At 45.5% G+C, this 12,632-nt stretch overlaps 1 protein-coding gene across 1 annotated transcript in view; it reads right to left on the bottom strand.

The window, feature by feature from the left end:
- LOC107110236 (uncharacterized protein K02A2.6-like) overlaps positions 1–12,632 on the bottom strand; it is a 72,807-nt gene that overhangs the window by 21,454 nt on the left and 38,721 nt on the right. The window contains exons 3-4 of the mRNA XM_015411022.1: positions 1,722–1,758; positions 311–692 (exon numbers count right to left, since the gene is read on the bottom strand). Coding sequence (XP_015266508.1) covers positions 311–692; positions 1,722–1,758 — 419 coding nt within the window. The remainder of the gene's footprint in view (positions 1–310; positions 693–1,721; positions 1,759–12,632) is intronic.

A 12,632-nucleotide genomic window follows, 5' to 3' on the forward strand; every position in this document is an offset into this window, starting at 1 on the left:
CCACATGCTCTGCAGTCGACATCACGAGCCCAACAGGAGTCGCGCTGGTGTTTCCCGCCACAACCGGAGCAAGGCTTGACGTTGGTAGTCTTCGCTGGGGTCCGCTTGCCTCGGACCGCGTTGACGTCATCGTCCGCTTCTTCGCCCTCGCTGTCTCGCTGAGAGTGGACGCTGGGCTCTGCCATCCTCTGGCGGACCTCCCTTGTGGACTTATCTGCTGCTTCTGCGGCCACGGCCTCGTCGTAGGCCACTGCCCAGGTCAGGGTGGTGCGGGCGAACAGCCTCTGTTGCAGCCTTTCATCTTTGAGACCGCAGACGAGACGGTCTCTGAGGGCTTCCTCCACGTTGTGGAAATTACATGGTCGTGCGGCTTTGCGAAGGGCCGCCACGAAATCTGCGATGGTCTCGCCTCCGGCCTGGTTCCGCTTGTAAAAAGCGTGCCGGCAGGCGATCTCCGACGGTTGTGGAGAATAGTGAGCCTTAAGCTTCTCAGTGATGTCAGCGTAGGTGACAGTCTTTATATTAGTTGGGGCCACCAACGACCTGGCTATGTCGAAGGTCCCCTTCCCGCAGGAACTCAGGAGGCACGCCCGTTTCTTGGCCTCGTCTGTAATGTCGTGTGTCTCCAGATGGAACTCGAACCTGGATAGGTAGGAGTCCCAGTCTTCTGAGGAAGGTTCGAAGCACTCGAACTTCTGGCTTCCAGCCATCGTGGGAGACTTGGGCACCGGAGCTGGTGGCGCCTCCGCCGGATCGGCTGCTGTGCTCTGCTCGCTTTCTTCCGAGTCCGAAGTGTGGATGTCCGCAGGGCTGCCTACCTGCTCTAACATCCCATCCTCGTCGCCAATTGTTAGATCGCACTAACAAGGACTCTTAGAGTGATTCAGCAAGTGATTCAGCTTTATTGGAAGTAACGAACAAGCACTCAACTCAGTAAGAAACCAGAACAGAAAACAGTGGGAGCTTATGCTCCTTTTAAACATAACCGGGCTAATGTAGCCACGCCTATTTACAATTCACAACCAATGAGATTGCTTAGTTAAGGACCAATGGGAGTCTTTCCCTCCTAGGGAATGGTATCGTTCTGATTGGTCGCTGTTACGAAGCGACCAATAGGAAGTTCGCTCAGAGGAGCCCTGGTCTGGCTCGAAGCTTAACATAGGAGTCCTATGAGGTGATTCATGTAATCGTTTCAATACATAACAGGCTCCAAGTCTTCTTCTTCATCCTTCTCCTTGCCTGCTGCATAGGCAATATCAACCCTAGTGTTCTCCAGTGGAAGCCCCACTGAAATGAACGAGAGCCATGCAGCACAAGAATTTCTGCACAGTCCCCGCTCATTTCGTTGGCATGTACAAGAGAACTTCCAAGCAATTTGCTCCTTGTGTGTTTCAATCATGCCCTTTTTAAACTCAATCATGCAGATTTTCCACTGTCAGATATTGTAAGCTGGCATTTTTGCTGTCTTCTCGAGACTCAGGAATTGAGAAATGAAACTTGAAAATGTAGAACTCTTTCTGGTATGCAAGGTTCAAAGAAATGGACCTTTCTAACCAAAGCTGAAAACTTGTCTTGGGAATGCAGATTTATGAAAAGCGATAGCCTGCCTTTGTCTGGTGGAACAATGTGACTTTCTTTTCTACATTTGCCCCATGACTGTTCAGCTAGGTCAGAACTTCTTCAGAACACTTTTATTTTTTTCTAAATTAATGAAAGGTTACCTTGCCGCTGCAGCGCTCCACAATGTCCCTGCCAAGCCTACAGTCAAAGAGAAAAATATTTAGATTTCAGATTCAATTTACATGCAAGGGTAAAGGTCAGTGGAGCAGAGACAAAAATAATTAAACTACAGTTTTTTTAAAAAGGAATAAAAAAGAATCATGGGCTCTGACAAACGAGGTCAGCAGAATGCTTGTAATTTACTTTTTATTTCCTGGTCTACCTAACACAAAAAACTGTCTGCTTTTCTCTTGGGCTTGGCCCCCGGATCACGGCTGAAGTGTACATAGAAGTACCAATGAGGGGGTTCCTCAGCAGAGGGCTGCTTGGCTCCTTAACCAGAGTAGAATCTGAGACAAAGGTGCCATTTGGCCTACCTGTCGGCATCCCTGCTGTCATTACAACTAAATCATAAGCTATGTAGATCAGATGGGCTTTGGAACTAGACCTCCTGTTCACATTCCCATCTTCTATAGTTTTGGTCCAAATGCTACAAGCAGGGCTATTTTTGGGCAGGAACGCACAGGAACGGAGTTCCGGCTGGCTCCCATGTTGGCCATGCCCAGCAGGAACTCATTAGCATAATAGGCCACACCCAACAGCAGAAACTCATTCGGATTGGCTACATTAGGGGTGTGTGGCCTAACATGCAAAGGAGTTCCTGCTACAAAAAAAGGCCCTGGGTTTTGACAACAAACAAGATAAACAGAATAGCAAGCAAAAGGTGAGTGTGGCTGGATGACCACACTTCTGGTAACATGTGGGTGCGGCCTAATGTGCTAATGAGCTGTGCTGTCAGGGGTGTGGCCCAATATGCTAATGAGTTCCTGATGTTGGGTGTGCCCTATTATGCTAATGAGTTCCTGCTGGGCTTTTTCTACAAAAAGAGCCCTGGCTACAGGTCAATTATGGAACATAGACCACAGAGGGACAATATATGTAGAGATGTTACTATCTAACTGTGCTTTTATTTCAGTGCTTTCATGATACCAGCCAAAGTCTCAATACAGAAATCCTGGCACAGCAGATAGGATGAAGATGAAATGGAAAGGCAGAAAGGAAAAGGCACAAAGAGGATGGGTTAGCTCTAGGGTTGGCAGCCTCCAGGTGGTGGCTGGATATCTGCTATTACAACTGATCTCCAGGCAACAGAGAAGAATTCTTCTGGAGAAAATGGCTGCTTTGGAGGTGGATTTTATGACATTATACCCCATTGAAGCCCCTCCCCTCCCCAAACCCACCCTCCTCGGGCTACACCCACAAAATCTCCAGGTATTTTTCAACTCAGAGGTGATAACCCTAGTTAGTTCTAAGGAACCATTTGGAAACTCCAAATATATTTAAAAAAACAAATGGCAAATGGCACAATCACCCAATATTTCTATTAACTAGTAGCCATGTTTCTGTACGTTTTCTTTGCAGTTTCTGAATTCATGCACCACGAAATTGGTCCTGAGGTAAACTAAGCACATGAGAAGTACATTGTCTTCTTATCATTTTATCCTTGAAAATTGCTCCTCTGCATCCCTCCTCCCTTCCTTATTTATTTGCCACAATTAAAAGTTGTTCAAGTACCACTAATTGGTAATGCTTTAATTGCACAAGTCAGTGGATTAAATGGTTGTGGTCCTTTTAAATTTAGTGCTGTCTTTGAGCTCTAGCCAATTCTCTCTTTTCCCCCCTGCAAAATCTCACACAGAGCAGAATATAATGAAGGGTATTGATCATCCCAAAATAAACAGCAGCTGAAATAATATAAAATATATAGAGCGCTCCGCCTTTTATATATCATCGCCACATGGAAGCTTCTTTTTGCCTAAATATTTTTTCTGTGCAAATAAAGGGCACATTGCCTTTTAAAAATGCCTTTCTTTCCATTATTAGCTGGTGGGTCACTTGCAGAGATGTACATTCATATATTTTCTTTTTTAACTGATCACATCTGCCTCTCAGATGCTACTCTCCCCTAATCTCCTGGGTGCATAATTCATTCTTCTAAACATGCCAACTTTTAAGAAGCATTTTTATCCTTGATTTTATCCGAGTGGACCTACTACATGCCTCTCTGGCTTTGAGATATAAAATGTGACCAAGCATTAAAATGTTTGCATAGACTCCCCCCACCTCAAGTCACCTCTACCATGCCAGAGTGTTCCTAGAGCAAGCATACATAAAATCCTCTTCCAAAATGGATAGTGGATAGAAAATCCCATATCAGGCTGAACAGCAGGACCAACAAATCTTAGAGACAGAGGCTGATTTCTCACTAGAGCTACCTCGATGTTGCGCCACCGTTTGCCCCAATACTATTGGTCAATTTCACACCCGAAGCCGCGGGGCTGCATTTGACCCGTGGCTTCGCCTGATTTCCTCCGCAGTCTCATGATCCTCAAAAAAACAGGATCACGAAACAGCGGGGGAAATTGGGCGAAGCTACGGGTCAAATGCAGCCCCGCGGCTTCGGGTGTGAAATTGACCAATAGTATCGGGGCAAACGGTGGCGCAACATCGAGGCAGCTCTAGTTCGAAATCAGTCAGAGATAGACAGACTGGTAGACAGATATCAGTGCCAACACCAGAAATCCCTTTTGTAGAACTGCCATGAAGGTTCCTGGATAGTTAGCTGCATTTTTAAATTTCTGCTAATTTTATTCCATTAATGTTATCTTTAATTGGAAATTCATCAGTTCCATTCAGTTATAACTCAGCAGAACCCTGGCTATATAAATCCTACTCCTAAATTTTTTTTTTGCGTTACAGAGCTGGGGATGCTTCAGGTCAATAAATGACGTCATTCTTGTGCCTTGTCAACCAATGATGAAATTGCTTTAACATTGTTTTAATATTCTAAGGATTGAAATTTTCATGGTAACATAATTTTATGACTATAACAACTTTATAATCACTGGTATAAGTAGGGATGGGCACAAACCACATTTCTGTGGTTTGGTTTGTGGTTCTGGCTGAACCACAACTATAAACCCATACAAATCAGGAGGTTTGTTTGCAAAGCGACCCAGTTCATGACCCATTTAAAGTTTAAATCTCTGCTTTCTGCTCCCCATTAAAAGCTGCAGAGAGCAGAAAGCAGGGACTGTCACTCAGCTGTTTGGTTTAAATGGCTCCAGGGAGCACAAAGCAAGGTCTAAATGGCTCCGAGCCATTAAACCAAACAGCTGCTTTCTGCTCTTCACAAACAACCACAAACTGCACCAAAATTCATGTAAGTTCATAGTGGTTCTTCAGTTTGTGAACATCACTTCACAAACCACAAACCAGCCAAAATTAATGATGAACTTTAGTTCATCAGCCAGCCAGTTAGTGCCCATCCCTAGGTATAACTGAAAGATAAGTTCTATGAACATAGCAACCTTTGTAGAAACAGGATCTTCAGTGCCTGTCAGAAATGGTACTCTGAACTCATGAATCCAAAGTGTAGATCCAAAAGTGCTTTCTCTGGCTGACTTCAACATCAGTGTGTAACAGGAGGTAGAAGCCTAGATTTCTCTTGTCAGGATTTTAGGGTTTAACTTGAAGGTATCTGATTAAGCAGGATCTATGTATTATGGACCCAGCGTCTAGGTGAGCAGGAGGGCAGCAAGGTGCACTCCTCAACAACAGGCATGCTAGAAAGACAACCAACATGTTACTGGAGGAAATGACCACAAATTTATTCATTACAGCTGAGAGAGACTTGGTGCAGCATAGGAGCAATGGATCTGGGCATCAGCCAACCTGCCTACTGGCTGATGTGCAGACTACCTCCTGCCAGCCTGCCTGCTGGGGGATTATCATAGGACAGCAGCTTGTTGGACTCCATGTGGGCATAGGCCACTACGTGGTTCCCCCTGCAACTTGGGGTGAGTGCACCTTGACAGCCCCCAAGCTGGGCATGTCCCCTGCAAGTCCTCAGCCCAAAATCCCTTAAAGGGATCCCCAAAAGTGGAGGAAAAGGGGTGTGCAGGCCAGTTCCCCCCCCCCAATGGATCTGGCCCATGCTGACACTGCCAACAAGTTGTGACAAGAAAAAGGGAGAGGACAGAGCATGAATCCATAACAACATGACAAAGGGTGGGATGGGCAGACGAAGACACAAGGCCAATTGTCCTCAGCAGCACAGAAGCCAATTGTCCTTTTTATCCTTGGTCAGTGGACCTGTGAGAGAACTCCCTCACTGTGGTCCCCTGGCCTGCATCCTGCTCCCCCCCAAGCAGGGGTCATTTGGGGCGGGACGCGGGGGACGCCATCCCCCCGGGTGAGGTGCGGGAGGGCAGGGCCTGGAGCTCCCTGCTGGTGCCCACTGGAGGTCGCCGCCGGCTGTGGGGAGGACACACTTCCGGTGATGTCAGGGGGTGTGGCATATGCTAATGAGTTATGCTAATGAGTCCCCCTAGCTCTTTTTCTACGAAATGACCCCTGCCCCCAAGTTATATCAGGCCATGGCTGATTGGCCAGGCCAGGGGTGCACCAGGGAACCAGAGAAGCCATAGAGACTTCCCTGGCCATTTCCCCCTCAGTCGTGCCACCAAACAGCCCCAGTGGCCAGCAAAAGGTGTCACCCTCCTCCTGCTCAATACAGGCCTGCAAATGGGGCCCCAGGTAACTCCGTGGCCCTTGCTTCCTTTGTTTCTCTTCCTAATGTAAAAATGCCCCATAAAGTAGACCTGCTCAGAAGAGACAAAATGTTAACGCTTGTTTTGCAGAAGATAATGGGGGGATGGGGGGGGGAGATGAAGTTGTAGAAAGGATGTCCATTAGTTTTTTCTGATCCAAGACTGATAAGCTGATAACCCAAACAAAATGGTTTCCTGCAATCTACAAGGCCATCTCCAGATTGGCAACCTTTTCTTTTAAAAAAGTTTTCTTTCTTTTCTTTTCTTTTTAACAGAAAAGTTGTAAATGGAGTAAAGTGTGCCAGATGAGACAGTGCAGGGGATCTTCTCGCAGTGCAAGTTAATGTTCTCAATCTGTTTTCCTTTCCAGGATATGTATGAATGAATTCCACAGCAACATCTGATAAAATCAGGCAGTAATTACAGAGACATGTTTAAATCATATTTATAATGTTCCCCCTGGGCCCAGTAAAGACCAGGACTGTTCTCTACAATCCATATTTATTGGTAGTTTTTTGTTCCAATTAATAACTTGAATCCTCTGCAATGCATGCAAAGATGCACTGCACAAACATTAACCTTCCCACCTCCCATTGCAGTCTTCTGTGTCCCCTGAAATTGTGTCCCCATGGATCTGTTGACCCTCAAGAACATCCTAAGGTTGAAGTGGGAGGTTGCAATGGGGGGGCAATCAGCAAAAATTGCCCCCTCTTCTCCCACAAGTTAGGATGTTAATTTTGAGTCAACCATGTCATCATTGGGGGATGATTTCCATTATCAGTGGATAGAGAATTGGGAGGTTTTTCAAACTGAAAGACAAAAGAGCTTTATCCAGGGCAGGGGTCGTTTCCAACCGAAGCACCACAGAGCAGCACTCGAGTAGTAACGAGTCCAGGCCCCGCCCCCTCCTGAGGGGGGAGAATTAAATGCCTGGCTTCCCTGCCCAGGAAGCCAGGCATGTCTGCTGGGCTCCCCTTCCTGTCTCCAGCCAGCCCAGGCTGGCTGGAGACAGGAAGGGAAACCGGGAAGATATGCCCTCCTTTCCCCCTGAGCCGCTCTGCTTTTGCAGAGAGATTGGGGGGGGGGAATTTAAAAGCCTGGCTTCCTTGCACAACCTTCTTGCCACGGGGCACTCAGAGAAGATCACGCAGGGAAGCCATGTCTGCTGGGCTCCCCTTCCTGTCTCCAGGAAGGGGAGCCGGGCAGACATGCCCTCCTTTCCCCCCATGCCTCCTGGAGCCCAGCAGACATGCCCTCCTTTCCCCCTGAGCCTCCTTTTCCCCTGCCAGGCGCCTGGAGAAGATCGAGCTGGGAAGGCAGGCATGTCTCCCCACCTCCTATTCCTTCTCCAGCCAGCATGCTTTTATACTGGAGGAAGCCCATCTCTCCTCCCCCCCCTCCCTTTCAGTTGGTTTTATTCCAGGGTTTAGGATGGGGTGGAGGTGGGGAAAGCTCTTGGCCTGACATCAGGGTGATGCAATTATTTTGCTGATTTCCATGGGCACAGGATGTGACTTTTGGTGTTGTTTTTAACACTCAGTCTGACAGAGAATTTTGGAGAAATCAAGAGCTGGTGCACTATGTTGCGCTATTTTGGTTGGTCTTAATGAAAAGTATTGAATGGGATTTTTGTGGGTTTGTGGGGGGGGGGGTTGCTATTGTTATTTTGTTTTGTTTTCCAGTTGGGCAAGGTTCTTGAACTGACTTTCTTATAAGCTGTTGAACAAACTTGTCCATGACTGGATATGGTTTCCATTTGCCTCTGAGCTGGTTAAAAAAAATGATCCTTTTTATTTACAAAGCCTAAGTGGATTTTTTGGCATGAAAATATTGGATAACTGAAAGATTATATTATTTAACAATATTGTTATCACACATTATAAATGTTGGGTTTTCCCTGGAGATTATGACTTAAAGCTTTTGAAGTCTTTTCCTCCTTTGGCCTCTCTTGATTGTCAGCTTTTTTGCTAAATTTAAACACTCTTTTATTCTTTACCTCCTATTTTATCTCTTTACTTGAAAATCTGGCATGCAATGAATCAAAGAGGAGATATTTATACCCACACTGTGAGAATGTTTACAGTGTTCGGCAGATTCTGTCTGTGGTTTGTTCTTTGTATATTTTTGGAGCAACTGAGAGTTTTCCAATGGCATTGCTCCTGTATCCATTGGGCTTGCATTTATGAAATGCAAGAGCTTTTATTTAGATCTTTAAGAACATGCAAAATTTCAAAACATTTTGATGAATGGATTGAAGCTGTTCAGCAAAACACACACACACACAAAAGCTGCAATGTATTCATTTTCAAAATGAAGATTTCCTCCCTCTCCCCCAAAAAGCCCTTGCTCATATAATTGCATTGCAGAAGTACAATTACTTTGCTTCTCCTACAAAATACATTTTTGTTACTTTTACTGGCAGTGTTTTAATAACTGAAAAATTGATTTCCATGATATTTCTGCATGGAACACGAATATGGTACTTGCTGGATTTTCCTTTTGGCTCCTGCTATCATATTCCAAGGAGATTGAATTCCACTCCAAGCAACCTTTAATAATTTTCACATGGGCTTTGAGCGACCTCCTGGAAATGCTGTGCCAAGTCTGGGAAGCCCTTTCATGTCCAAAGCTTGAGTCGAAACATACAGACTCGACAACAGCAAAACAATATTAATAGTACAATCCTAAACAGAGTTATACCCTTCTAAACCCATTAAAGTCAAAGGGCTTAGAATGGTGTAACACTGTTCAGGATGGAATGATTCTTCACTGTCTTCATGCCATGTGCTGATTCTAATCACACAACACTGTATATTTATTTATTTATTTATTATTTATTTATTTATTATCAGATTTATACCCCGCCCTCCCAGCCGAGGCCGGCTCAGGGTGGCTTACATAAAAGAATAAAAGCACACGAGTAAGCAATTTAAATAATCCTAAAACCATATAAAACATTCCAACATTAAAAGGTGCTAACATTAATGACACTAATAGATTATTAAACGATGGTGGTCGACCTTCAGTATTCCATCCTAGTGGTCACCCCATAGATCTAACCTTTGTGCAGCCGGCACAGGCTGTTCTGGTGGCTTCAGGGAACAGGGTTCTCTATTGGGGGTAGTTCCTAATTGAAGGCCTGGTGGAAGAGTTCCGTCTTGCTGGCCCTGTGGAACTGCATGAGGTCCCGCAGGGTCCTGGTCTCTTCTGGGAGCTCATTCCACCAGAGAGGAGCCACCACCAAGAAACCCCTGGGCCTGGTTGTAGTCAGCCTGCCATCATTGGGTCCAGGGAGGGCCAATCGATGTTGGGACCTTGATCACAGTGCTCTCTGGGGAACATGTAGGCAAAGGCAGTCCCTTAGGTATGTAGGTCTCTGACCATAAAGGGCTTTAAAGGTAAGAACCAGCACCTTGAAGCGAATTCGATATGCTATTGGTAGCCAGTTCAATGCCTTCAGCACAGACTGAATGTGCTCCCGCATTGGAAGGGCCATTAAAAGCCTGGCTGCAGCATTTTGCACTAGCTGTAGCTTCCGGATTTATGACGAGGGCAGCCCCATGTAGAGAGCATTACAGTAGTCTAATCTCGAGGTGACTATCGCGTGGAGCACTGTTGCCAAGTCGTTGCGTTCAAGGAAGGGAACCAACTTCCTGGTCAGCCGAAGATGGTAAAAGGCAGACTTGGCAGTGGCTGCTACCTCGGCCTCCATTGTTAAGGAGGCATACAAGAGAACTCCCAAGCTCCTAACCTCCGGCGCTGGCACCAATGGCGCCCCATCGAAGGTCGGGAGTAGGATCCCTACCCTCGGTCTGCCCTGACTCAGGCACAGGACCTCCATCATCGGATTCAATTTCAGTCGGCTCAGCCTAAGCCATCCAGCCATATCTTGTAACGCCCAGTCTAGATCTTCTGGTTTAAAGTCGACCGCACAAGAACAGATAAGCTGGGTGTCATCTGCATTTTGGTGACATCCCAGCTCATGTCTCTGTGCAATCTGGGCAAGGGGGCGCATGTAGATGTTAAATAACATCGGGGACAGCACCGCCCCTTGAGGCACTCCACAATACAGTGGGTGCCTTCGGGATAGCTGTTCCCCCAGCGCCACCCTTTGTCCCCGACCTTGGAGGAAGGAGGCGAGCCATTGCAAGGAAGGCCCCTGGATTCCAGTGTCGGTGAGGCGGTGGATCAGTAGCTGATGGTCGACCGTGTTGAATGCTGCCAACAGATCCAGCGACAACAGCACTGCTGATCCACTTCAATTCAGATGCCTCCGGAGATCATCTGTGAGGGCGACCAGTGCTGTCACCGTCCTGTGGCCCAGGCGAAAGCCAGACTGGGAAGGGTCTAAAATGGAAAAAGCTCTGTAACTGAGTTGCCACAGCCCTCTCTGTTATCTTGCCCAAATAGGAGAGCACACAGATGAATCACACTGACAGCATCAAGCTGTTCGAGTCTTGTTCCCCCAAAATTTTGCATCTCTCTTTACATTATCATACAAACTCATCAGCTGTCATTAGTGGGTTAGATGGACCATTCATTCTTCTTGTTATTCTATCCCTGCCAATGGTCACTTCTGGACACTTTCACAGAGGGCAGCAACAGCATGCTCTATAACTTTCAACAGTCCAACATTTGGAACACTTTCACACATGACTTTTGCCACCCCTTCATCTGAAAAAGCATGTACCATCTTTTTGAAGCATGGTGCAAATGTAGAGGATTGCAAAAGAGCAAGAAGGCAAATCATACAATTTCCTAATGCATAAATCTGGAGTGAAAAATATATTGCTAGTTTTATGGGGTACATGCTTTCTCCAGCAGAGGTTCTACCCTGTCTGCAGGAAATTGTGCAAAAATACTCTGCGAAGCCCAGATACTGTGACTCTAATCCTTAAAAATTTCCATTGGCTCCCATTGGTTTCCTGGGCTCAAAACAAAGTGCTTGTCTTTATTTTGAGATTTATACCCTGCTTTTCTGCCCAATGTGCTGCTCACAGCATTATTCTTCCTTCCGGCACTTTATCCTCACAGCAACCACCCTGGGATGTAAGTTAGGCTGAGAACGACTGACCCAAGGTAACCCAGCGAGCTTCTGTGGCAGAGTGAGGATTCATCCTGGGGTTTCCCAGATCCTAATCTGACACACTAAACATTACACTGAAACATGTTGCTGAATGTCATGTTTGTATTTCCTTTTCTGTCAGCTACATGCATCATCAGTACAATGGTATGGCAGCTTCATGTATTGATATGGATACTTCTGGCTTCTTTTGGACTTGTCCTGCTAAATTGACTTCATTAGATGGTGACTCTTTTGGGTAAATATTTCAACAGGACTTTGAAGTGCAAAGTATCTGTATCCTTTCAAGCCTTCTTAGGCATGCAATGATGGCAGATATGAAAAATCTTAATTCAAAAAGGTATTGTACGGTTGCTTTGTTCAGAAAGGCAATAGATTCAACTAGGTACACATCAGCCTAGCTACTCAATATCCATTTCATTGCCTTTCTATAAACTGCTAAGCCTGATGAAGGATTCAATATAATTTGAAAGCTTATTTCCAGTACTTGGGAAAAATAATTGGCTAATCTAGTTCAACGGGAGAGTTGGTCCAGTAAAAGATGATTGCCTTGTGTGTTTTGTTTTTCATGTTGTAGGGACAATATGGCCGCTAAAGTATATGACATGAATAATAAATGTTGCCACTTGAGTCTCTACAGCCTTTCCCATATTGTTAATGAATATTTTAAAACATTCATATCACAGTAAATGTCCTTATATCACCCACTACTGTTCTTGCTTTTTCCTAGCATTTAACCAGCTGCTGATGAAGTATGGATGGCCCCAAATACCCAACCCTGTTCACCATTTACTTTCCTACCATTTTTTTCTTGCATTCCACTATAAATTAAATGCAACGGATCCACCAAGTTCTAGTGGAATCCTGGACACAACAATATGGAATCCAAAATGAGGAAAGGGGAAAGTGTTGATGTGATGATGAAAACGGAAAAGTAGAAGAGGACATGCAAGAAAACACTATTTGATATTGTCATTATTATAACAAGTTAACTGGAAAACTGATGACAGGCATTAATATTAGTAGAAAGAAGGGATGCATAAAGACTATTGAGGGATGGGAAATGCCCTAGTTGCTAGCTCTAACCTGCCCTTATCTCCTCCTCCCCCTCCGAGTCTTCACTGCTGCCTCTTCCAACTTCTCATCCTGGCCTCTTTGCATACCATTTTGAGTTGCTGTAGCAATTCAAACTTCTGAAGCTTCTGAATTCCACTGTT

The sequence above is a fragment of the Gekko japonicus genome, unplaced genomic scaffold (assembly GCF_001447785.1).
Source record: "Gekko japonicus isolate JY-2015 unplaced genomic scaffold, Gekko_japonicus_V1.1 scaffold164, whole genome shotgun sequence".
Taxonomy (NCBI): Eukaryota; Metazoa; Chordata; class Lepidosauria; order Squamata; family Gekkonidae; genus Gekko; species Gekko japonicus.